Source organism: Solanum stenotomum, chromosome 4, assembly GCF_019186545.1.
Source record: "Solanum stenotomum isolate F172 chromosome 4, ASM1918654v1, whole genome shotgun sequence".
In the NCBI taxonomy this organism is placed as follows: domain Eukaryota; kingdom Viridiplantae; phylum Streptophyta; class Magnoliopsida; order Solanales; family Solanaceae; genus Solanum; species Solanum stenotomum.
The window spans coordinates 64960171-64984531 of record NC_064285.1 but is presented as its reverse complement, the minus strand read 5'-3'; the positions used below and the strand labels follow the sequence as shown (position 1 = coordinate 64984531).

At 33.4% G+C, this 24361-nt stretch overlaps 2 protein-coding genes across 4 annotated transcripts; both read right to left on the bottom strand.

The window, feature by feature from the left end:
* Positions 1 to 442: 442 nt before the first annotated feature.
* Positions 443 to 11160, bottom strand: LOC125861974 (arginine--tRNA ligase, chloroplastic/mitochondrial-like). Of its 2 annotated transcripts, none has more exons than XM_049541917.1 (18): positions 10998 to 11160; positions 9097 to 9177; positions 8850 to 8989; positions 8649 to 8724; positions 8448 to 8549; positions 8140 to 8355; positions 7739 to 7819; positions 6946 to 7029; positions 6559 to 6663; positions 4931 to 5109; positions 4270 to 4354; positions 3958 to 4144; positions 3713 to 3782; positions 2459 to 2528; positions 2002 to 2091; positions 1342 to 1410; positions 1152 to 1250; positions 443 to 574 (listed from the first exon to the last, which is right to left on the bottom strand). In XM_049541917.1, the coding sequence occupies exons 2-18, from the start codon at positions 9103 to 9105 to the stop codon at positions 464 to 466; spliced, it is 1773 nt and encodes a 590-aa protein (XP_049397874.1). In that variant the 5' UTR covers positions 9106 to 9177; positions 10998 to 11160; the 3' UTR covers positions 443 to 463. The 2 variants fall into 2 exon arrangements, with proteins under 2 accessions (XP_049397874.1, XP_049397873.1); XM_049541916.1 differs by having other exon boundaries at positions 9097 to 9173; positions 10998 to 11158.
* A 4734-nt stretch (positions 11161 to 15894) lies between these two features.
* Positions 15895 to 21527, bottom strand: LOC125862946 (probable glutamate carboxypeptidase LAMP1). 2 transcript variants are annotated; one of them, XM_049543070.1, is made up of 13 exons: positions 21051 to 21527; positions 19436 to 19950; positions 18820 to 18887; positions 18430 to 18526; positions 18218 to 18310; positions 17947 to 18099; positions 17701 to 17775; positions 17486 to 17573; positions 17298 to 17381; positions 16639 to 16727; positions 16455 to 16571; positions 16218 to 16337; positions 15895 to 16117 (listed from the first exon to the last, which is right to left on the bottom strand). In XM_049543070.1, the coding sequence occupies exons 1-13, from the start codon at positions 21463 to 21465 to the stop codon at positions 15935 to 15937; spliced, it is 2097 nt and encodes a 698-aa protein (XP_049399027.1). In that variant the 5' UTR covers positions 21466 to 21527; the 3' UTR covers positions 15895 to 15934. The 2 variants fall into 2 exon arrangements, with proteins under 2 accessions (XP_049399027.1, XP_049399028.1); XM_049543071.1 differs by having other exon boundaries at positions 15898 to 16117; positions 18430 to 18511.
* Positions 21528 to 24361: the final 2834 nt, after the last annotated feature.

Genomic DNA, 24361 nt, shown 5'->3' with positions numbered 1-24361 from the left:
TTTATCAAATTTATCCATTATTTCAACCTCAATCAGAAAAAAAAAAAAAAAAGATTTTAGGATTTGATTCATGTCTAAACGCCTAATATGTCCTTTAAAAGGAAATAATTAGGTGTATTAAATATACAATTTGACGAATTAAAATAGATTGAGTTAACGATTTTAAGCATTTTTTTTGTACTAGTCCACTAATTTTCCAGGTCAAACGACTCCGTTGGCCCCCAAACTGGGCTAGGGCATGAGCGATGACTAGTACTCGTTGCATTTTCATTAATGGCAAACTAGTAAATGTGCTCGTAATGAATAAATCAATATTTTTCCCATCAATTTATATAAGTAGTGAAAATCTAATACAATAAACACTCTGTAATATTTTTGCTCTGTTCAAATATATTTCATTTCAATACTAAAACTAAAAAGAGGAATAAAGAAAAGTACCCAAAAAAAAAAACTCATATTGAGGTTAAATTTTGTAAACAGGAGTGATTCCCAGCAGATGGAAACACTTTCTCATGACAACTGCTGTTGCCTCACATAGCAAGAGTCTGCTTGTTTCCTCGGCCGAGCCAACGACCTGCAAAAGTTCCGAAATATGTTCATAAATGCAAGCTATCCCATATTTATTCTAACGGTATATATTTTTCGTTTAACTATCGAGTATCCAAAGCCATTGGTCCAACTGATCTAAATTCGCACTAGAGAGGCTTGCTATGGGTAAAACGCTCTCTACTGAAGGTTTGTTTGTTTGGATTGGCTTATATTAGGTGCTTTTGAGCTATAAATCATCCAAACAAGCTCTAATCCTTGTGTAGATGTAGTGGATGAGTTCTCCATGTTGGGATAGACTCTCAGATTGGAACAACTATTCTAAGAGATCCAACCGATGCACGTTTCCCCATTGGCTAAACCACTGCTTCAGGCTAACCCTTTTTCCTAGCTGGATCTTAACTCATCCTACAGCACAGCCTAAGTGGTTTCTATATTCAAGATTTTCATGAATCTTAGACAATGAACTATAGTTATTTGGTGTTCCACTAGTGGGTCAAGCTGGTCTAGAGCAACTTTAGCGACAGGTTTATAGGGGGCGCATAGTATTTGTTTCACGATTTCTTTGGTTCATAGCTTTATTTGCTGGTAGGAAAATTTCATACCTGACAGTTGGTATAGAATTTAGTGAAGTCTTCAGATATATTGTAAAGATATTCACACACCAAGTGTGGCGAAAGATTGGTACAAGCGTCTTCAACAATCTGCAAAAGAGACGACAAAATTTTTACTTGATTAGAACTATGCAGAAACAATAAGAAATCATTGTGATAACAAGATTTAATAAATTCTTACTTCAGCAAACTGGAGCAAATGGAGGCCTAGCATACGTTCATCTGGATGAGCCAAATCTATTGCCGCACTCTGTCCAGCGAAAATGAATTAATAAGCACCACAAATAGTAATTCTACATCACTCTTGTAATTTTAACATTACTGAAATATCTGGTGCATCCGATGTTGCACGGATGCACCAGTGCAAAGGTGTGAGAGGTTGGCTATGGATGGTTATAGGAGAGGCAGAGGAAGATTGAAGAAGTATTGGGGACATGTGATTAGACAGGACATGACGCAGCTTCAGCTTACCAAGGAGATGAGCTTAAGATAGAGATTATGGATGACACAGATTAGGGTAGAGGGTAAGTTGGGTAGTTGAGAATCGGCTTAGTCTTTCATACTAGTAATAGTAGTATTACTCTGGGAGAGCTTCATGTTATTCCATTTCTGTTCCCAGATTTCACTGGGTATGTTGTCGTACTGAAATATCTGTTTAACATTAACAAACTACCAAGTTATCATGTGTTTGCCTACTTCAAGAATTTTTGGGTGGCCATAAAGGGGCCTAAAAGCAAACGGTTGAAAGGTTATTCGGCCCACCCGACTAACCCGTGGACGAAACTCTTGACAAAGAAGAGTTCAGTTGGGGCACATAAAATAGATGAGATTATCAGATTACCTTTTTTAACTCCTCTATATCTTTACCAGACTTCCTGATGATTGAACAAATACGAGCATGTGCATAGAGCAAATAAACAGCGGTATTTCCCTGCCAATCACAGAAGAATACAAGAGAATCAATTCTGAACAGAGAAACAGAATAGAAAAGGCTGCAGCAAAAATAAGCAACTAAGAGAACACATCCGTACAGATAGAGAACAACCACAAAATGAAAAACACGGACTCCTCGAAAACAAAATCAGTTAAAAGAACATGTAAAGACTCTAGTGCTTCAATTATAAACCAAGTGAATGGAATAACTAAGTTGTTTCTGTATAAACTAAAAGAATTTAAAGAGGAGCCAAATGACTTTGCAAGAAATTTGGTCAATTTGAAGAATTGAAATTGGATCGAATAACCTGTTGAAAATGATTAACAAATCTATTCATTTCATGAAACGATATCCATTCACATACCTTATCACTAAGCATCTGATCAAAATTGAAGGTGTAATTGGTCAACCTGTTATTCTTCAGGTCAGCGTATCTGGTTTAAGGTACCAAAAGAAAGGGAGAACAAAAGAAAAGTCAGGAACTTACTGAGACAAAAAGAAAAGCACCAAAACATATGTATAGAAAAACTCTTACTATGTCAAAATCACCTATTGTAAAAACTGCAAAGATGAGATATCACATCTAAAGATACATAACAATACACCACATCCTTTTAGGCAGAAATGATGTTTGCCCAAGATTGAAAATGTTTCTTTCTAGTGCTCTTTTTATGAAATAATTAACTCCGTTTCAATTTGTTTGTCTGGTTTTGACTTGGCACGGAGTTTAAGAAAATAAAGAAGACTTTTGAATCTTGTGATCTTAAATCAAAGATATGTGGAATGTACCAAAATGTCTTTTAATCTAGTGGTCCTAAACATGTCATGTGAAAGTTAGAATTAAAGAGTAGCCAAAAAAAGAAAAGGGCATTCTTTTCTAAATGGACTAAGAAGAGGAAAACAAGACAAACAAATTGAAATGGAGGGAGTACTTTCTTTGGTTCTAGATCACTGTATGGCAAATTTGACTAGATGCGGAGATCAAAGAGTTGGTTTGAGTTGTTTATATCAGTTGATAAAATTTTGATTTGATAGGGAGAATAACATATCACAGATTAAAAGTTCCAATTGTCGAATAATTTTTTTGTCTCAACACTAAAAAATATTTCTTTCTTGGAATAAAATGATACACACAAAAAGTTCTTTACTCAGCGTGAAATTGGAGTACATTACAGATGTTATAACTGACAATAGGGTATAGGACAGTCTATCATCCCTTATCATTACCCATTTCATCCAATTGGATATGTTCTTATTTATGTTCCCTTTCTTCCAAATTGACATTCTTTAATCATCTAATGAATATATTTACTTCTTGAGAACAGAAAGCCTTCTTCAATGAAACAGCTTTTTTACGTTCTGGCTTTCAATAAGAATACTTTAAATGAAAAGATAACTACCATTAATGAAACAGTTGAAGGTTTCCTTTCTTTAAGTTGGAAGGTTTTCATGTGTAAAGCACCTTTATTAAAATATATATATATATCTGTGTGTGTGTGTGTGTGTGTGTGTGTTTAATCCAACAATGACTGAACTTGAAAGCAATGGATCAAGTTACCAGCTCATTTTTGATCTCCTGCAAAATATAAAGTAGCATGCACAAGGATGAGGAACTTACTTAACAGCACCATATCCTACTGCTTCAGCAGTTTGCTCTAGTTCCTCAGCTGTCCAATCTTTAGTCTTACCTGATAAGACAGTCATGATATGTATAACTTGAAGTGGTACTCTTTCACAATTTCACTACATTATTACCCATAGTATTCACAAAAGAGAAGCTATGACGAGCAAAGAGATACCAGCAGAAACGAAATTAAGCCCAAAATGCCATATACCAAAGTTACCAAACAACATAGAACACACCTCTTTCTTCAAGTGCTGCTTTACACCGCTTCTTGGCATCATCAAGCAAATCAACCAGCTTAACCACCTCCGTACTTCGAGTTCGGAACCGCTTCCCATCTTCCCCTAAAACTAGACCAAATCCTACATGACTGGCTTTGGGGTAATCATTCTCATTTGGAGGAAGCCAGCCCGCACGTTTTGCAGCCTAGAAGATAATTTTACCCAGAAGGTAAAAAAAGAAGCATGAGTAAAGCTCAATCCCAACAAAGTTGATTCATTGTATCATACTCCAACAGAGGAAAGAGAGGGGTATAAATATCAGGAACTTACAGAAAAGACCATCTCAAAGTGCTCTCGCTGTCCAACATCAGTCACATATATCATCCAGTCTACTTTTTCTTCATTCAGTCGATACCTACAAAGACGCAGATAGGAAGCTTAAATGAAATATAAACATTTTCTGAACCTTTAATAGCTTCTGCATAACATTGTTACTCCATAGCATCCCAATGAAAACTTGCCTAGCAAATTCACAACTACCGCTACCCATCTAGTTATCTTCATAACAGCACAATTCACAACTCCCTCTACCCGTAGACTTTACAAATTTTCACTTGTCTGTAGAAATCACTGATATGTATAATACCTATTGGCTCTATGACAAGACATTTTCCTCCCATGCGTCATATACAAATCATATGCCACTCGTTTAAAACCTCAATTCTGATACAAGGGCAGAACTGATCACCCATTGGAACCCACTAGAGAATGTGCATTCAACTTTCAGCAAATTGAATATTTCTTTTTTTTTTGTTGATGATCAATTACTTAGAAACAAATCATTCGATGAAAGAAAATAACCAAAAGGACATGTGTCACACTTGCAGAAGTGAGACAAACTCACAACAACCATTGAACCTTATATTCTTGATGAGAAAAAAGGCAATATTTGCAAAGTCTATCCAGAAACACAAATTACAACTAGACTAACCATAGAGCGGTAAGATCGGTTGAAGCATAGTTGAAACCACCATCCCTCTTCACAACAATAAGAGGTATTTTCTTCCCTTCAATAAAGATGACACGGGCTCCTTCACTTTCTTCAATTAATCCCTTCTCATTAAGCATCTCTAAAGCTTTGGGAATATACGGATTATAAAAGCTTTCACCCTAAAGGAAGAAACACCAAATTAAATCCATGAGGCTTTGCTCACTCATAAAATGGGCAGGAAAATGCTCAATAAAGAGAAAAGCATAAATCAGCTGGAAAACCCTTCAACTGAACAACTATCAATTCTTCCTAGGTTCATTTACGACATATGACAGGATAAACCATACATTGTAAAACAAATAACTAATTTACTGAAAACAATACCAGAGACTAATGGCTCAATTATAGCATCCATAACATATTTTTTCTTTGACAGGTGAATCCTACACCTAATTCAAGATGAAATTAGCTTAATACACCAAGTTCTTTCACTCCCCCCATCCTCTTGAATAAGTTTGGATCATCAAAAAGAATCTATAACGAAGAAGAGGTCTAAGAGTGATGAAGCAAGGCAACACCGCAAAAGCTTGTACAAACTCTACGATTTGGCAGATTAGATTACGACAACTCCTTTTCAGAAATTAATTCACTTGTTTTTCTTTTCAGCAACTATTACTATTCAAATCACAAGGCAGCTGCAATGTAAATAGGACAGTTCACAGTAATACTTGAGCAGCAACGCAATCCTTATCTCTTTAAATTTCTCATATACAAGGATGGACCTCTAGAGCAGTCTCCTTGAAACTGATTGAAAAAAGGTATTTGGAAGTTGAAGTTGTGTTTGAGCAAGCATTTAACATGAAAAATTGTAAAAGTTTTGTGAGCGAAAAAAAAAATCATTTGAGGAACTGGTCAAAACCACTTGCCCAAACTTGAAACTCGTCTTCAAATAAATTCAAAAAGTCAGTTCAATGTATAACCAAACGCTGTTTTGAAAAAAGTTGGAAAATTGTTCATGTCCAAATGAGTCTGAAGTAATTCACAACCATGTCAGAAGTTGAGATTTTGCTCCTTGGCATTTTGAGTGAAGAAGTTATAATGAATAGCAATCGTGCAGTTGTACTGAATATACAATCTGCATTTATTGTTAAATTGATACTTTACCAGATAAAAATAAACCAAAACAAACATCATCAACATCAATTTGGCATTTTACATTCTAGTGCCCGGTAACTAACATACATAACCACATATTGTAGTCTGCCAGAATCTGTCACACTATACTCTGTTCCATTTCATCATTCCAAGACCTTCTGAACTACCAGAATCAAATTTTAAATAAGTCGGAGCACAAGGATGTAAGAGATAGAAAACAGATTCACACTTTATCAGGTGCTAATGTTAGCATAGACTTTTTTGAAGATGCTAATGTTAGCAGATACTTACCTGTGCCAATTTATAGCATGAAGTATTGAAAAACCTTGTCCATAGTTTACGAGGAGGCTAAAGAAAACTAGCATGGCAATTGCATGACACACTCGAGGACAACCAGAGAACTACTGCATGTCCCCATAGAGTCATCCAAAGTTCTATACAATTTAGGTGGAAGAAAAAGCTCACTGTAGTACCTTTTCCTCCAAGTGAACCCCAAGTCTCTCATAAACCTTCTGAAATTCTTTTCGGCTGATTTCACATATTTGTGCCCATGCCATCCTATACTTCTCATCCCCACCCTGTAAGACATGCACATGCACAGGTAAGAGAAACACATCAGATACAGCATTTCACTTAAAAGTAACCAACTATTTGCACTGATCCTTCAGTAAGGGAGCTATCCATTATTGTATGTAATCCCTTTTCACTCGAGCCAGCAAAAGAGAAGCAATAGAGATACACAGAACATATTCATCAAACCCCACCCCCAATAACAAACTAATTACTCAACTCTGCATAACCTCTCAAAACAAGATATGATCAAACATGCCAAATTTAATAAGAAAATAAAAAAAGGTTACCTGAAGACTAACGACTGCCTTTTGCGCCCTTTCCTTGAATTCAGCATCATTGTCAAATCTTTGTTTTGAAGCCTTATAGAATACCTAGCAATAAATGAAAATAATGATTACCTCGTCAAGTAAAATAAATTTCTGCCTTCCTATCCACACAACAGCCTGCTCTTCCAAGGAAAATCTCACAAAACATGATATAAGGCATGCTTTGCTGCAAGCAAGCTCAAGATCTCAAGTAATCTTGTGTGAGCATTTAAGGTTGCAAATATGTACAATCAAAACCTCACCATTTTCAATTTTCTAGTCATGACTAATAATTGCAGACTCAATGTATCAATCACTTTTTCAGAATAATTTTCACTCTATTTGAAAATCAGTTTTTTGGCCATGAAAATTATCAATCCAATTTGATGTTGTATTTCGAATTCGGGGAACAGCTTATAACATGTTTCCAACTCACTTTTCACTTTCAAAGTTGTATTTAAGTACATTCAAGCATGATCATTATTTCAAATATTCTTTCCAAAAAGTAACCAGACACAACTTCATCTTCAAACTCCAACTCCATAAATTTTAAACAAGTAAAAAATATTTGGAATACTTGGCCAAATGCCTACTTAATAACAGGTCAACAAATAACTGCAAAGAAAGAGCACGGGTAAACAAAGGAAACAACACTAGTCAAATCAGAGAACTTTATCCAATGCTAGACGGTAATATGCAGGTTGCATGCTCTATCAGAATCTAGATGTAGATAACAGGAGAAAAACAACTATAGTGAATAAGAACCAATACTCACCTCCAGATCTCCAATTGCTGGAGCACTACCAGCTTCCCAATTGGGAAATTTTTCATAAAGAAACTCAATTAACATTCCGAACTGCAAAAGAAATAACGAGTATGAGACCCTAAAACAAATTGGTATGGAAACAAACATTTCTAGTAGAAGATACACTTTTCCATGAGCTTGAAAAGAACAATAGTTGATCAAGCAGCTCATAATCATTGTATCGATTTGAAGATATAAAAAACACTTATGGTTCCCTCGTATGATTATGTTGAAGGACATGCAGACCAGAAATGATTTGCAAGCAAAGCCAATAGATATATCTCATAGGTATTACTCTTTTTTTTAGATGAAGTATCTCATAGGTATTACTCATGGGAAGAGAATGAGAGATTACTGAGCATGAAATCTACCTGTGTGCCCCAGTCACCCACATGGTTTCTCCGAAGAACATCAACATTGGAAAACTCCAACATACGGGCCAGAGTGTCTCCAATTATAGTAGATCGTAAATGACCCACATGCATCTCTTTTGCTATGTTGGGTGATGAGAAGTCAACAACAGTCCTTTTAACAGGAAGCTTGGGTGCCCATATCTCAATGCCATCTATTAGCATCTTTTGAAGACTCTGTATCAGTAAGACAGAAGTGTTATTATATGATTCTAACCTACCAACTAAAAAAAACTGCCAGCAAAACCAGAACTGGTTAAAGTAAATACCTTTGCTATCCATTGCCTTGCTAATACAATATTAACAAAACCGGGTCCTGCTATAGAGCAATTCTCTATCATTTCCGATGCAGGAAGATTTTCTATAATTGCCTAAAATGTGAAAGCAACTGATAGTAAGTTGGAAGCTTTCACTTCTAGAACCATGTTTGGAAAAGAAATGACGTAGAGATTAACAGGATATCTAATCACCTTTCCAACAGGCTGAGGACCCTTGTACTGTGTACCTTTGCCTTTAATTTTATTCCACAAGCTCATTGCATTATTGCTGCCCAAAGTTTCAAAGTGAGAACTTACGAATTGATCCATTCATTACTGACAAAATAACAATAAACAGCTAGAAAGTTAAAAGGATAGCGTTCAACATTAGAGAATAATCAGAGTAAGCCATACCATTGATAGTCACCATGTTTTGGATCATTGCAAATAGCAACCAAAGGCTGTACATCTGGAATATCAGGGAATGCTGCTCTAAGTGATTCCTCAAATAGCTTTGCTATTTGCTGCTTTTGACTCCCAATAATTTCTTTATCCTGTTCAGAGAGGTGGCATAAATAACTTAGTTTATGCTTAAGCCTAAGTTGTACTGTTTACGGATGGCACTCTTTACAAGGATGCTATATATGAGATCATGACTTACATTTTCCATGGTTGATATTGTCCTTAAAGATACTCCTACTGCACCAAAAAATCTCCTAGATGTTGCTCTGAGAATACCTGTCTAGTGTTACGACACCACAACAGAAATTACTTAAAGCACTTCTATATTGCATCTTGTTGAATAAATAAATAAAAGTCATGCTCTTTAAAAGCTTAAGCTTTAGATGAAATAGTCATACACTACAACATGGTATCAGAGCATATAAAGGTCCTACATTAAAGTATCACCGCCACAAATTGTCAAAGATTAAAAAAATGCACATGTTTGGCCCATTAAAAGGAATCATCCCCACATGTGAACGGGCATGTTGAAGATATAATTAAGTAAATAAGATGGTCACATACTAAAGCACATCCAAAGGAAATCTATATTATAGTACAATGGAACATTCAACCCTTGGGAACAATTTAGATACTTGAAAACACAAGGTAGTGCCAACAATTTAACATGTTAATTTCTTAACGGTGGTGGTTAACATGGAAGATCATAATAATTTGCATCTCATATGACATAATTTAAATTGTACAAAAGGTGTTCAATATATTATCCAGCAAAAACATCTCCCTTTTTCTTCTTCTTTTTTTGGTCCGGAAGAAGAAATTATATTATCGCTTCTTTCTTCTTTTGCTTGTGATACTTTAGTCTTCCATCTGTTCAAAGTTGTTCACTACCTTTTTTTCTTAAATGAGCCTCTACCATGGACACTACATTTTTCTCTTGACCACAAGACTCGAGATTCAGAAAATTGCTAGGTTCCTCAGCTGTGTTCATTCTTAAAATTAATTGAACCTTTTACATGACACTTGTGCACGTCAATTCTAACAGGCTGTCCAATGGATTAGTCGAGTTGCGCTCAAGTTGGTCCAAACCTCACAATTGTTAGAAAATAAGTATGAAGGGTTTGCCAATACATTATATTCCATTCATCGTGAACAACATTACAAACATGACCTACATCCATTGGGAAGCCATTGAGCAAGCTACAGCCTACAGTGTTCAGCAACATTACCTTAAAAAATAGGGTTATAGATAACATTGACTCATTTGGGGTCAAGGTTAGCATTACACAGAGACGATAAAAACCATTCCTAGTTTCAACCACCAACGTCCAGTACACAGCATTAAATTCAGTGAAATTAAGTTCAATTTGTGTGCTTTACTCCCACAACAAAAACACACCCAATAAACCACAACAAGCTTATCTAAAGCAGTAGATAAGCATAACGTCAGCTAAATTTACATGAAAAGCAACAACAACAACCACATACCCAGTGTAGTTCCACAAAGTGGGGTCTGGAACGGTAGTGTTAAGTCTCTCACGTCAGTGTAATACTATGACTACCAGTATGGACGAAAAAAGCAATACAATGCACATCCAACCACTAACCTTCTACCCTAATCTGTGTACTCCACACACTTCCTATCTAAGGTCAAGAAAAGCATATTCAAAAAACAAAACACAAACTCTAAGTTCAACAAGTTAGTCCCTTTATAGCATGGACAGAAAGAAAACACTTTAAATTGCACTAATACTTTTACCTCAATTACTAACTACTCAACTCAAGAAAAACCCACACCCCAAATAGCTAAAAGCATCAAGCTTTAACATAAACAATGGTCAACAATCATAACAACATTACCCCATAAAGTGAAAACACTGTAAATTGCATTTCATAATTTTGTCTCAATTACTAACGACTCAACTTAAGAAAAACCCACATACCAAATAGCTAAAAGCATCAAACTTTACAATTAAAAATGGTCAAACTTATAACAATAACATTATCCCATCTACCATCAACAAAAGCCAGAAAAACAACACCAAACAAAATTTAAAAAAAAAAACCCACAAACCCAAGAAACTGAGATTAGAAGCTTACGGGTATGGAGGAAAAAAGGGGAGAAATTGGGATTTAGAAGCTTAGCAGATGGAGGCGGAGAAAGTGAAAGTAATGGAGGAATTTTGAGGGAAATGGCGAAGCTATTCATATTCTTTATAAAGCTTTATTATAAGTTGTGTTTGGGTTTTTATTTTTTCTCTTTCTTTTTTTGTGGGGCTTTGGTCTTTAGGGTTTTTTTTTTTTAGGGATTTAGGATAGGAGCTAGGGCATCAATTTAGCAATTTTGGCCCTTTTTGTATTTGCCAATGAGAGAATATCATGTCATTATGTGTTTTAATCAGGTACCTGTATTGGAGTCAGACTAATCCATATTTGCGTTGTAAGGGTCCATACGAGCTTAATCTCAAATTGTGATTTTAATGAAGAAAGATTATATCTTAAAAACATAAATAAGAATTAAAATAATAAAAAAACATCTCTTAATTATTACTCCATATATCCACTACTAATTGTCATGTTGCGTTTTTCGAAAGTCAATTTGACTATTTTTCAAAATTAATTAGATTACATTAATTCAATATTTTAAACAATTAGATATTTAAAATCTATACGAAAAGTACTATAAATTGTAATTTTTTGCATATCAATATGATGATAAAAATACATCATAAAATGTTAGTCATAGTTCTTATCGTTTGACTCTATAAAAAGAAATCATGACAATTAAATATGGACGGAAGGAGCATTTTCTTAAGAGAGTATAAAAGAAAATACGACTTAGTGTTAAAAGGGAGTAAACCGATTCTTTTTTCAAATGATTTAAATGACTTTCACTTGCATTTTGATGCAAAAATTGAAGACAATCGATTTCAATATAAATATTAAACATTATAAAAAATAAGAAATTTTTTAAAAATTTTGTGTATGTTTTCTACAATTATTTAAGTTAAAAACTATAGGTCTCGTGATGAATTGATTCACTCAATTCCTTGGACCTGTAATTTTTTATGGACATTCTTATTTGACCCTTCATTTGCAAGGAATTTCTCATATTTGAACAATTTCTTTTCTTGCTTGACACACCAAGTAATATTTCTATTTTTAAAAGTATTTAACTCGTAGTCAATTTTGCCAATTCATTATATTTAATAATAAAGTCAGAATTTTCACTATAAGATATCAATATATATAGAAATAAAGTTGGTGAATAAATAATATATAATATAATATAATAAATTTTAATATTTATGTGTCTTTGTCTTTCATCGATCTTCATTATAACTATCATTTCTATTGGGAAAAAATATATTTTTCGTTTGATGACCAAAAATCAAAATATTTTAGCAGTATAATAGTTTTGTATTTTCTGTTAATATACCAAAATAGCACTATAATATACGAGAAAGAATAAATTTCATGTTAAAGAGGAAAATATTTTTATTTTAGCAAAAATTAGAATTATTTTTAGTCGAGATAATTTAAAAGATTGATGAAATTGAAGATCAAATCTTATAATTGGGTATGATTCACAAAAGAATATTCACCTATAACAAATGTATTGTTGTGTTTTCAATGATAATTATGTTTTGTATGTCTTCCATGTTGAAGATCAAATATTATCAAACATGAAATAGTTATGTGCTCTTTATTTTTCATATTTTGATTTCTCTATTTGATTAAAGTTATGCTAATTTTAATTATTCAGGTATAAAGTCATGCTTCGTAGAGTTAACTTTACAAAACATAACTTTAAATTAAAATTCAAAAATCATATATATACAGGAGATTAAATTTCGTATATATTAAATTTAAATTATTATATCTAAAAATTTCAACTTTGAAACCCTTCACTTCACTCCTAAAATATCAAATAAGAAAGCGACACAAGCTATTAAATTCAATTTTAACAATAATAATTATATCTTAATCCAAATAAGTTAAGCGAGTAATTTTTTTTTCATTAGTCATTTAAACTCATGCCATGTCATAAAATCCTATAAACTATTTATATGAAATTGAAAATCTAATATATTATCGGATGATTTCTTCTATCCAACTAAATCTTAGTTGATAGAGTTATGATTTAAGAGTTATTCAATGTGTGTTGGTGAAAAAAGATAAAAAAAAATATTTCGATCATCTGATCAAATTTTAGTTGATAGAATTACCCGATATACATTATCAATGGAAATATTAAAGATAAATTAGCTAAAAATACGTGTACAAACACAACATTATTTTAGACATATAAATTACAAATAGAGCCAAATATATATATATAATATTATTAAATAAGATAATTAATTTGGAGTATTTATTTGTAGTCATTGTACAGTCCCTTGTTTATAAAAATCCACAGTTTGTTCTTATCCAATTATCCATGGCACATGTCAAAGTCACGTGGCAGAACCAAAATATTAATAGTATAATTTTTAGTCCCTTAGATATTAATTATTTTTTATTTTAGTCCCTACAATATTTTACTTATTGAAATTTGACTTTAAGTAATTGAAACATGCACGTTTAATCCTTTTATATATGAATATTTACAAATTTGTGATGATTATTTATTGTTATACCACTTAGTTACTCAGGTGTTACATTAATTTTAGATTGTTATTCTAGACTTGATAACAATATATACTTATACATGTTCTTATATTAGGTTGATCAATCTAGGAAATGTTTCATTGTAATGAAAAAATTAATTATCTAGTGAAATTGGGAAAAATATATTTTTTATAAATGATATTTCAAGTTCATTATTTGATCCAATACGCAGACTTTCAATCCCTGACCACCCCACACAACCACACCCTATCATCCCCGCACCTTCACTCTCCACTCCATAGATATTTGACTAGATTATAAATAATTATTTATAAAACAACATATTTTTATTTACTTACTAAACACTGAAAATTAATTAAGAAATTCAACAGATTTTCAAGACTTTTTCCCCTTAATTCATATCAAACAAACATCAACATGTAATCTAAGTTACAAATAAGATAAACGTTCAATATTCAGTTCGATATGGTACAAAGTTCAACTTTAATAATAAAAAATAAATATCAAAGACCAATTTTTTAAAGTGCGATTTAATACGATAAATCCCAATTTTTTATTCGATAATTTATACCACACCTTGTTACATCTTTTCTAGTTTCTACTTAAAAAGACCAACTACACATATTTGAATTAATCAAAGGTTAAATATATTTAATCCAACATTACAAGGACTAAAATTGATATTTATCAATACTAGAAGGACCAAAAATTAAATATCATCCCATTTTCCTCTATATATAATCTCCCCCAAAACCCCAATAGTTCACACACAAAAATCTCACTGAAAAAAAATCACTATGAAGAATACATCAAAAACTTCCAAAATCACCCCCAAATCAGGCCAAGATGCGAGGAAGGACCGGCGATCGGCCACCGGAATAAGTGGATCTCCGAAGAAAGGCGGCCATGGTGGAAAGTTTACTTGGGCCGGCGACGGAAGTTATTCTTCTAAGAAAGAAGAAGCTGATGCTGTTGTTGTTGATGCAAATGACCCTAATTTTGATGAACCGGAAGAGAATCCGATTGACGAATCTTAGATTTAGATTTTGATTTTGAATGATCTGAATTATTAATGTAAATATTAAAGAATCTGGTAATGTTTGGTGATTTTATGCAGAATTTAGAGAGGGAAATGGAAATGACAAATGGAAGGGAAGATCTGTTATCTGTGTTGTATAACTTTTGTTTGATAAATAAAGATGTTTTTTTTCCCTCTCATAGTGTTTTGTTCTATTTTCTAGCATAAGATATATTGTGGAATGATGAAGGTTTTTATTATCTTTTAGTTAGATGTCTCGGATTTTGAAAATACTTTACTTGAGCTAAGAGTATATCGAAAATGGTCTTTGTAGGAGAGTTGTGAAGGAATTACTTGAGCTGAGAGTAGATCGGAAATGGTCTTTGTAGGAGAGTTGGGAAAGAATGAGTTATCGGGTTGTGATTTTGGGCAGGCCCTCTTGGATCCGGTAGAAACACGAGTAGGTGAGTTAGTATCGATTCGTGTGAAGAAAAGAAAATTTAGTTGATAGAGACGTTAGATCTGAAAAAAGTATCTGGTCACATATATGTTATCATATCATATACCTTTTTAAAATATGCGTGTGACGAGATATTTTCTATAGATTTCAGTTGTAAGATCACATTGTTATTATTGGTAGATGTTTTGGATTTGAGCTAGGGAAATTTGGAATCCATAGAGAAAATATTATTCGTTATCAAAGGTAATCAAAAGTAGAAAGGTTTGGATATGGTCTATACTACTTCAAATCTCATTTGTAGGATTATAATTGTTTATTTGTTGTCATTACGTTAGAAATCACATTGTTTATTTATTGTTATTGTTGTCATTATGTTAGATGTTTCTAATTTGAGCCAGAGGAATTCGGATCCCTATCATAGAGTGTTAATCTTTCTCATGTGTTGTTGTTAGAGGTCTTCGGTTTGAGCTAGGGGAATCAAAATACCTATCTATGGTGAGTGTTAAATCTTTTCACGTAGAAATTTGAATTGATCGAGCCAATATATTATTAAGTTAAGACAAATGCAAATAGGGAATGAAGTATGGAAATGAAGTTCCTATGTAGGAAGTGCTTAATCTTTTCAAGTACGAATTTAAATTAGTCAAATTAATAAATTTCAAAGACTACTGAATTGTAATCTTACAAATTCAAAATCCATATGTACATGTCATTTTTGTCTGCAAGTTGTTCATAAGAATCAACTTCGTGAAAAGCGAAGACATACGGTAGGAATCAATTGATAGACATTTTTCTTGAGAAAGAGAATTCAGGATGATCTCTAACAATTTTTTACAAACTATGTTAAAACCAAGATTGTGAAACCATACAATTACTATGTTAATTTATTTTTTAACATAATAAGATTGGAAATGATAATACAAAGATTCATGTTAGTCGACCGCTGAGGACTAGTGACGCTTGTGTGATGGCTCGAGCAACTCGCCAAACTTCATGTTGTACAGAATGCCACGAGTCTGAAAAATTTAGGCTCTTGGCATTCTCAATAGCGTCAGATATACCGGGAAATGAGTTAGATCCATAGTCATTGTGTTTTGCTGGCGCGTAAATCTAAGTAAAAAGTTGTCGTAATTAGATCCATTTTTTCATGAAATGAATAACTACGTGATATCATTTGGTATCAAAGCAGGATTGAAAGATGACTTCTTACCAAATGTTTGTACCATGTCCTTGAAGACAGCCCGTCTCTATCTGTGAATGCTCGTTCTGTCATTATTAGTCTATCGTTCAACTCTCTCACTGATGCACGACTTCTTTTTGCTTTGAGTGCCTACAAGTTAAATCCACGCGAGCAATCTTAAGTATTACTATTAAATTGTGTGATCAACTCATCTAAAAGCTTAAGAAGTTATAAATCGGACATTATATAATAGAACTCGTGTCGTACCTTTATGTCGTTCTTAATTCTTGTGGCTGCTTTTCTGAGTTTTTCAATAGAAGCATACAAAGGAACAAGTGAAATGCCCTTGTCTGATATTTCAGCTTCCAAGTGTTCTGCACTTTTCTGTTTCACAAATATTGAGAACATTAGCGACATTTCGTTTGTAGCTAAGCTGACGATTGAACAATACCTGGAGCTCATACGCGTACGATAGGTAATTAAAAGGCAAAACTTCATCATCTGCAAGTCGAAGAGCTACCAAACCCCATATGCTTGCCGCTGTAAAAATAGTAATAAAACTAGATCGATCCATGATGGAAAACAAGGTATTTGCATGGAACAAGAGCAATGATTCGTTACAAGATAGCATGGCATAACAGTTACTTTTTTTTTTATGTATAACAGGATTATTAGTTACTAGTTGGTGCTAGTTATCTAGTTACAGAAGTGACCCCATAGGCTTTTGCTTTTGCGTCTCTCTAAAATTGTAGTCATTGTAAAATCTTAGTTTATTTAACCATCAGAAACTCCCAAGCACAGAAATATGCACATAGTATGTGCTTATTATATTGCTCGCGCTCTCCAAAAATGTTGTATTCCGGATCCTCCAAAAATACACTACTTTTGAGTATCTAATGCTGATACGGACCCAACAACATTTTTGACCAGTCCAAGCAATATAATGTGCTTGATATATGACAATAAATAACTGTATGTGACATCTTAAATTTGTCATCTACATTTGCTTTTCTACTTAAGAGCGTGTTTTAGCATATAATGGGAACAAACAATCTCGCTCAGATATTCAAGATGCAGCATATAGCAATCTGGAAAAAAGGCGTAACACACCTGCTACATGCCTATGAAACATCGGGTCTCCAAATTTCTTCATCCAAACAAAGTCATCGTACATCGAGTGGTATACAGGGTAACCTGCAGACAAAAATGTCGAATGCCTATACTTTAAGCAGTTTCTGCAATTACAAACTCTGAAAAATAACTGGACATGCTTTTTGAGGTAACTAATATCTTGTTACCTTCTCCAAAAGACATGTCTAGTGCTGGAGACCCAATGTGTTGAACAAATGCCGCGTAATCGGATCCAGCTCCGCCTAACCTCCCGAGCTACATGAAAACAGATAATCTGGATTAGTCAGTCTGATCATTTTCAAAGTTGTCAGTTTTTAAATGAAGCATTAAGGTACCGATTAAGATGATGTCTAAACTTAGGCAAACACTTTACCACTCTCACCTTTACTGTTGTATCGTTGCTAGAAGCGAGCCAAGATTGGTAAATAGTTTGTGAGGAGTTATCGGGGTCTTGGACCTTCAAAGAAGAAGTTAGTTTAAGATGAGTCGAAGATCACGATAACTAGTTACATAAGAATACAAGTTCAAATTGATCTGCAAACACTATAAAATGTGGAACGTTGACAATGCTTTCGTGCACATAACTGTGGTGTTGTACATTTTTTGGGGGGATAATCAGGATCAATACCTGCTGAGAAGCTTGTATGATTAGTTCATCAAGCTGTGGTGTTGCAGAGGCTCGAAAATCTCCTGCTTGAACAGCACAATCAACGTTCAAGTAGGCGACGACCCGTGCAGCTAGCATTTCCCTATTTTCTTCAACCCATTCTGTTGAACCTATCTGAAATGAGCAGGTTGTTAACGTTTAGTTAATGTCATTGTATGTTCTTGTGACATCAAAGCTTTGTTTGTTATATGAATATGTTCGTGTTTGACTAAGAGAAGAGATGAAGGGTCACCAGGCCATACTCCTCAGCGTCCCAGTTGCATAAGATGATTGTTCTTCGCGGTCTCCACCCTCTTTTTTGCAGCTTTTTGAGCCTTTGTGCAATCTGCATTTCACAAGTAAACCAGGTAGTCGTCACTCGTCAGTTTATATATGTATATACATATTTGATTCATGAAATCTAGAACCTTGACGTTTTAGGTAAGTTCTCTGGAGAAATAATACCTCAAGTAGGGATGCTGTGCCACTATTAGGATCAGCAGCTCCAAATGTCCACGCATCGCGATGATTACCTAGTATAACAAACCTGGACACATCTTCCCTTGAGCAACACTAACAGTTCCTAGCATATTTTTAGTCATCTTGTTTTATGCTTCACTAAGTTATACAATTATTCCTTTGTTTTATGGTAACAGACCCCAATTCGTCAATCATTCGAACGACCAACTAAGCCTCAGTCCTGAGGTCGATTACACAAAATTAATTCTATTCTATTCTATTCCATTCCAACCAATTGCATTCTAATACTGTGATATATATATATCACAATACTACATTTCCAAGCTGAAGTGAAGTCAAATAACTCATGAAAAGTTGAAAGTTAGAGAGGCGTACCGATCAGGTTCTTCTTCTCCTTCTATAACTGCAATAACATTTTGGATTGTGCTTATGACTTGTTGTCCCTGCAAAACTTACAACCATTCAACAATCCCAAATTTGACGTGTAGACTACTACTCTTTATTCTTTCTAAAGGAAAGGGTGAACCAGATGACATAAGCAAATGACGGTGAGTTCTGATGATCACTTTTAAGCTTAGTCTTTCTCATATTCCCTCATAACTTATACAAAGAATAGTTTTTGTAAGACTGATCAAAGCGCACTGAAAGAACCTATCAATTCTTGCTAGTCATAACAACCAAAACAGGTTAGCCTTCATTTTCCCCGTTGGCTAGTCATACGTTGTGATGAATCTGTGTAGCTACTATAAAGTGCTTTTTATAGTTCAATAAATAAAAGAGAGGAGTTGTTCCATTTTACGTGACATTCTTTCGTTTTTAGTCTGTTCCAACAAGAGCAGAACTTTTCTATTAGAAACAATTTAACTTTTAACTTCCCAATTCCTTAATAACATGCTCTTATAGTTAACGGAATGTCATGGCATGTTTAAGACCACAAAGTTCTCCGTCCAGTCAACACCTTCACATAAAATGAAACAGCATAGTCACTTACTTCATAAGAGAGATTTGCAATTGCAGGTCCCGGTCCAACTCTATAAATAGGACTATCCTTTCCTCCTTGCCAATCCACATTTGCTACTTTTCCACCGATAGTCCTTATGATTGCATCTCCATCACCCCAAGAAATTGGCAATGACGGTATCAATGGTACATTTCCTCCCTCGTCAACTTCCTCGCCTGATAATCTCTCACATTCTCCAGTACTAGGCCACCCTGGTGTTGTAGGATCACCAATTCCGTCATACACTGATCCAACTTGAACTCCACTTGGTGGCATCCACTTATCGTCCGGAAACCATTTTTCGCCACCATAGTCCTTTTTATCAGTAAAAATTAACACCCCTATTGCACCAACAGCATGAGCATTATGTACAATGTCTCCCCTGTATATCTTCCCATATCTTGCCAATACAACAGTATTAGATACATTAACTCCCATTTCTTTCAATGTTGCATAGTCCTCCACACGCCCGTAATTTGCATATACCACAAGACCAGTCGCAGTACCTGATCAGGTGGATCCAATATATAAAATTTTACGAGTTCAACCTTTAAAGTACTAAAGTGCTAAAATTCATTATAAAAATAACGAGTTCATGACTTAATATTTGTTGAATAAAATCAAAATGTCCTCAAATTGTTAGAATATGGATAATAAGAATAACAATACAAAACCAAAATGACACTTGTTTTGACTTAACATAGCCATGTTTCTAGAGGATAGTTAGTTGAAGTCTCTTTCACGAGCAAACTGAAGAACAGTAACAATACTATCTACGGGATTCAACTAAGCCAGACAAAAGGTAGCCTTGACAAACTATTATTATACTACAAAACCAAAATGACACTTGCTTGACTAAACATAACCATGTTTCTTGAAGATTGTTAAAGTCTCTTTCACGAGCAAACGGAAGAATAATAACAGTACTATCTCCCGAATTCAACCAAGCCACACAAGTGGCAACATTCAAGAATGTCCCCCTTCTATTCTCGACTCTATGATTTCACCCTATGATCAATGATCTCTCTCAAATGCTTTTCAATATAATTGCTTATGATTTCCAAAGAAACCAACCCTATCTATCATATCAAGGATGAGATTAAACTAAAATAAAATCCTTCAAACTCAATTTCAAGATTCATAAACCACTTAGTAAATTCAAAAGACTTGAATGTATTTTAAACCCCTTTTGTTTCAACTTGTTTGTCTTAATTTCCTTTCAGTCTTTTTCCAAAAGAATATCTCTTTCCTTTTTTCACAACTCTTTAAAATTCTAAACTTTCCCGAAGACATTTTTAAGACTACACGATTAAAGGACATTGCAATACATTCTAGGTATATTTAGTATAAGACCACGAGATTCAAAAGTACTCTTGACTATCTTAAACTCCATGTCAAGTTAAAATAAGACAAACAAATTGAAACGAAGAGAGTGTCAATTAACAATACTTGATCTAGCATAAGCATGAAAGGTAGGTAATACATTCTATTTATACATAGTATAAGACCACGAGATTCAAAAGTACTCTTTACTATCTTAAACTTCGTGTCAAGTTAAAACCAGACAAATAAATCCAAACGAAGGGGGTATGTCAATTAACAATACCTGATCTAGCATAAGCATGAAAGGTAGGTAATACTTCATTTGCCACCTCTGCATATGGATCACCATCATAAATCTCTTGAAAAAGACCAAACTTTATTGTTTTTTCTGAAGATTTTAGGGTTAAAGACCTTGACACAGGATGAGTTAAGGAAACATCATAGGATGTTACATGTGATGGTATGTTACAAGAAGTGAAAATTGACAGAACATAAGCTGCTGCATCAGCATTAGCTTGAGAACCAGCAACATGGGGTCTCTTAGTTAAGGTATAAAGATGATTTGCTATAGAGGAATTATCAGAAAAAGAATCAGATATGAACAAAGTGTGATAGTAAGATTTTGGTGGGGTTTCCAAGAAAATAAAGGAAATTGAAGTGGCAAGTACTATCAAGGCGAAAAATGTTAACTTTGTCATTTGATTTTAGTTTCTTGAAATTTGGTCATAGATTCTTGATTTTTGGTGAAATTGGTCTTAAGGTGAAGTTGAGCAAGAAAGTTGAGTCCTTTATGTCATAGTGGTTTTTCCAATGTCAAAGATTGTGTATTTTGAAGGACTTTTTAGGCATGAAAATGGTCAAAAATGATAGGTAAATAACCATTTATTTGAGTGATATTTTTTGGTCTTTTCAAGTTAGTTTCAGAATCTTTCATAAAGAAATAGTTAGATTCTTGGATATACGTGTGTCACTAAGAGGGGCCAAGACTTGGGAGTTGGCCTACAATTGGTGGTGTGTGTTGGGGGGGGGGGGGATATTTTAATTAAAAAGAAAAGAAATAATATATTTATTCGGAAAAGGACATTTTTGACTCATTTAACAACTATAGAGGCATTTCTGGATCAAAGTATTGACTGCAAGGACATTTTTGAACCAAAATATTGACGACAAGGGCATTTTTGAGGCAAACTAAAAAATTGAGGGCATTTTTGTTCATTTCACATAATTTAAGGGAATTTTAGACCATTTTCTCCTTTATATATAAATAGAAATAGCGTTTAGTAATCACTGTTCAGTCATGTCTTCGAAAGACGCACTATTATGGAATTCTAAATTATATAGGTGAAACTTTTTGATAATATCATCGAGTTTCATATATTGAATATGAAACTCTATGACAGGACAATTTTGTAATTACAACAGTTGAAAAGTGATTGTTTGTGAATTTTACTGATTTTTTGTCCTCGTTAGACAAATAAGTTTATTCCCCCCGTAACAATGACATATTCAATGTAATCCTACAAAATGCGTATCATGACGCAAGAGGTGTCAGGCTTGGGTCAATAGATGATGTAAACACTGTTTTTTTTTCTCAATTTTAATCAGCTGATGAGGACACACTACAATCACTTTATTAGATACGTCTTCCATGAAGTATATTGACTCGACTAATTCTTATTTATGTCTGAAAAGAAATCGTTTAAAGATCTAATTATAATCCTTATAACAATAAAAATAAATGTTAGAATATCTTAATGGGACAATTAATTTGCTTTCCTTTATTATTCTGAGATGTATTTGGTGAAAATTTTGTCACCAATTTGAATATGGGATTATTAATGGAAAGATGGAAATTTCAGTGGCTTTTATAGTCTATGATTCTTGGTATATTAAGAAATCAAGTCAAAATTTTCTTAATTTATTAAGAGTTATTTAAGAAAAAAATTAGGTTATTTATTGCTAAATCAGAAAAATGTATAATGAAATTTAATAGAATGTTTTTATTATTATTTTATTATTTAAGAGATTGAGTTTTCAAGCTGGACAAGATTGGGCCTGATATATATGTATGCTTGTATTGGGCTTCATTCATAATATTGGGCCTTGATGGATCATCAAAAGTTTTCAATAGATGGGCTTGCCACAGCCCACAAGTTGTAACAATGACCAATAGTTTAGTACAAATATCGTATTGAATTGTGTGATCAATCTAAAAGTTTGATTTATTAAATAAAACAACACTCTTTATCATTTAAAAAATATATATATTTATAATGCAAGATGCGTAGCCAGGTAGATACCAAGGGTTGTAATGGAATATACGTATCCCTTTACGTTTGATCGGATATGTCAATTTCCAGCACTTAAAATTTATCAGCTAATCCAAACCGACTCTAATTATTTTAATTTGCTTTAGTGCTGCATATCTACCTCCATGAGGTAGTGACAAGGTCTGCGTACACTCTATCCTCCCCAGACCCCACCTAGTGGGATTTCACTGGGTATGTTGTTGTTGTTGTTAGTGCTGCATATGGTGGCAAAAGAAACAATAGTGGAAGTCTTTTTTCAATGGATATCCTTTTCAAATTGATGTTTTATTTTATGAAAAATGCCAAATATATATATACTTTTTACATATATCTTTGATTGGTATATTTTTTTGTCCACCCGTGAAAGTAGTTTGTAGATAATTCCAAGAGTCAAGAGAAATGATTGGCTTCCAAAAATTCACAAAAAGGTAATTTTTTTGTTCTCAATTTCATATATCTTAACAACATAATTTAATCGATAAATTCTTATGATTTGATGTTTTCTCGAACTTTTTAGGTATAACAAAAGCTTAGTTCATTGGACTATCCTTTTTATAATCTAATTAATAAATCTTTGTGATCCAGTCCAAACTTTACACAAAGAAAATTTAGTATACATATTTTCTTTTTATAATCTAATAAATAAGTTCCTTACTTCATTTAGAATCTAATATCATTCCAATAATTTGTCTCCTTTCTCCAAAATAGTTTTAAAATAAGCAATATTTAATTAAAGGTCTTATTTAGGGTTAGAAAAATTATTAAATTTTTAGTACTTTGTCCTTCATTAATAAATTTTTGATTTAAAATTATCTGGATTTAGATTTTACTTCCTAATGGAGCTCCAACCTTGACGGTAATTTTAAATTATACTTAAAAGTTAAAATGCCAACCCTCTCCTCACTAATTGCCTATCTAGTTGTGTTTCGAGCTTGATCGTTAGGTCAAGGTTGTAGACCAACGAAAAAATAAAAGTCGTTCGTATCAAGTGATATATTTAATAATTTTAAAAGAATTTAGACATGCAAAGTTCATTTATTAAACACTGAAGTTTTATCTTTAAAATTGTGTTGGACTAAAAATGAATCTTCAGTCTTCAAATATTAAATATTTCAAATTTGATTCTGAAAATAAAAAAAATATCCAAATAGAAAAGTGTCCTCCATTTAATAAGTCTCATACTATACAAATTTGAATTAATCGCAATTCGAAACTTTTTTTTTAATAAAAGAACAGTACCTTTTAAATTATTTAATACCTACAATAAATATCCTAGGGTACTTTA

Coding starts and splice junctions, on each gene's coding strand:
- LOC125861974 (XM_049541916.1), bottom strand. CDS start 11,106: ATGAATAGCTTCGCCATTTCCCTCAAAATTCCTCCATTACTTTCACTT. Junction 2,529..3,712: donor GTAGGATATGGTGCTGTTAA/GTAAGTTCCTCA, acceptor ACCTTAAACCAG/ATACGCTGACCTGAAGAATA. Junction 2,092..2,458: donor ATCAGATGCTTAGTGATAAG/GTATGTGAATGG, acceptor TGTGATTGGCAG/GGAAATACCGCTGTTTATTT.
- LOC125862946 (XM_049543070.1), bottom strand. CDS start 21,465: ATGACAAAGTTAACATTTTTCGCCTTGATAGTACTTGCCACTTCAATT. Junction 19,951..21,050: donor TCATGCTTATGCTAGATCAG/GTATTGTTAATT, acceptor CCACCTGATCAG/GTACTGCGACTGGTCTTGTG. Junction 16,728..17,297: donor GTTTCATAGGCATGTAGCAG/GTGTGTTACGCC, acceptor CTATTTTTACAG/CGGCAAGCATATGGGGTTTG.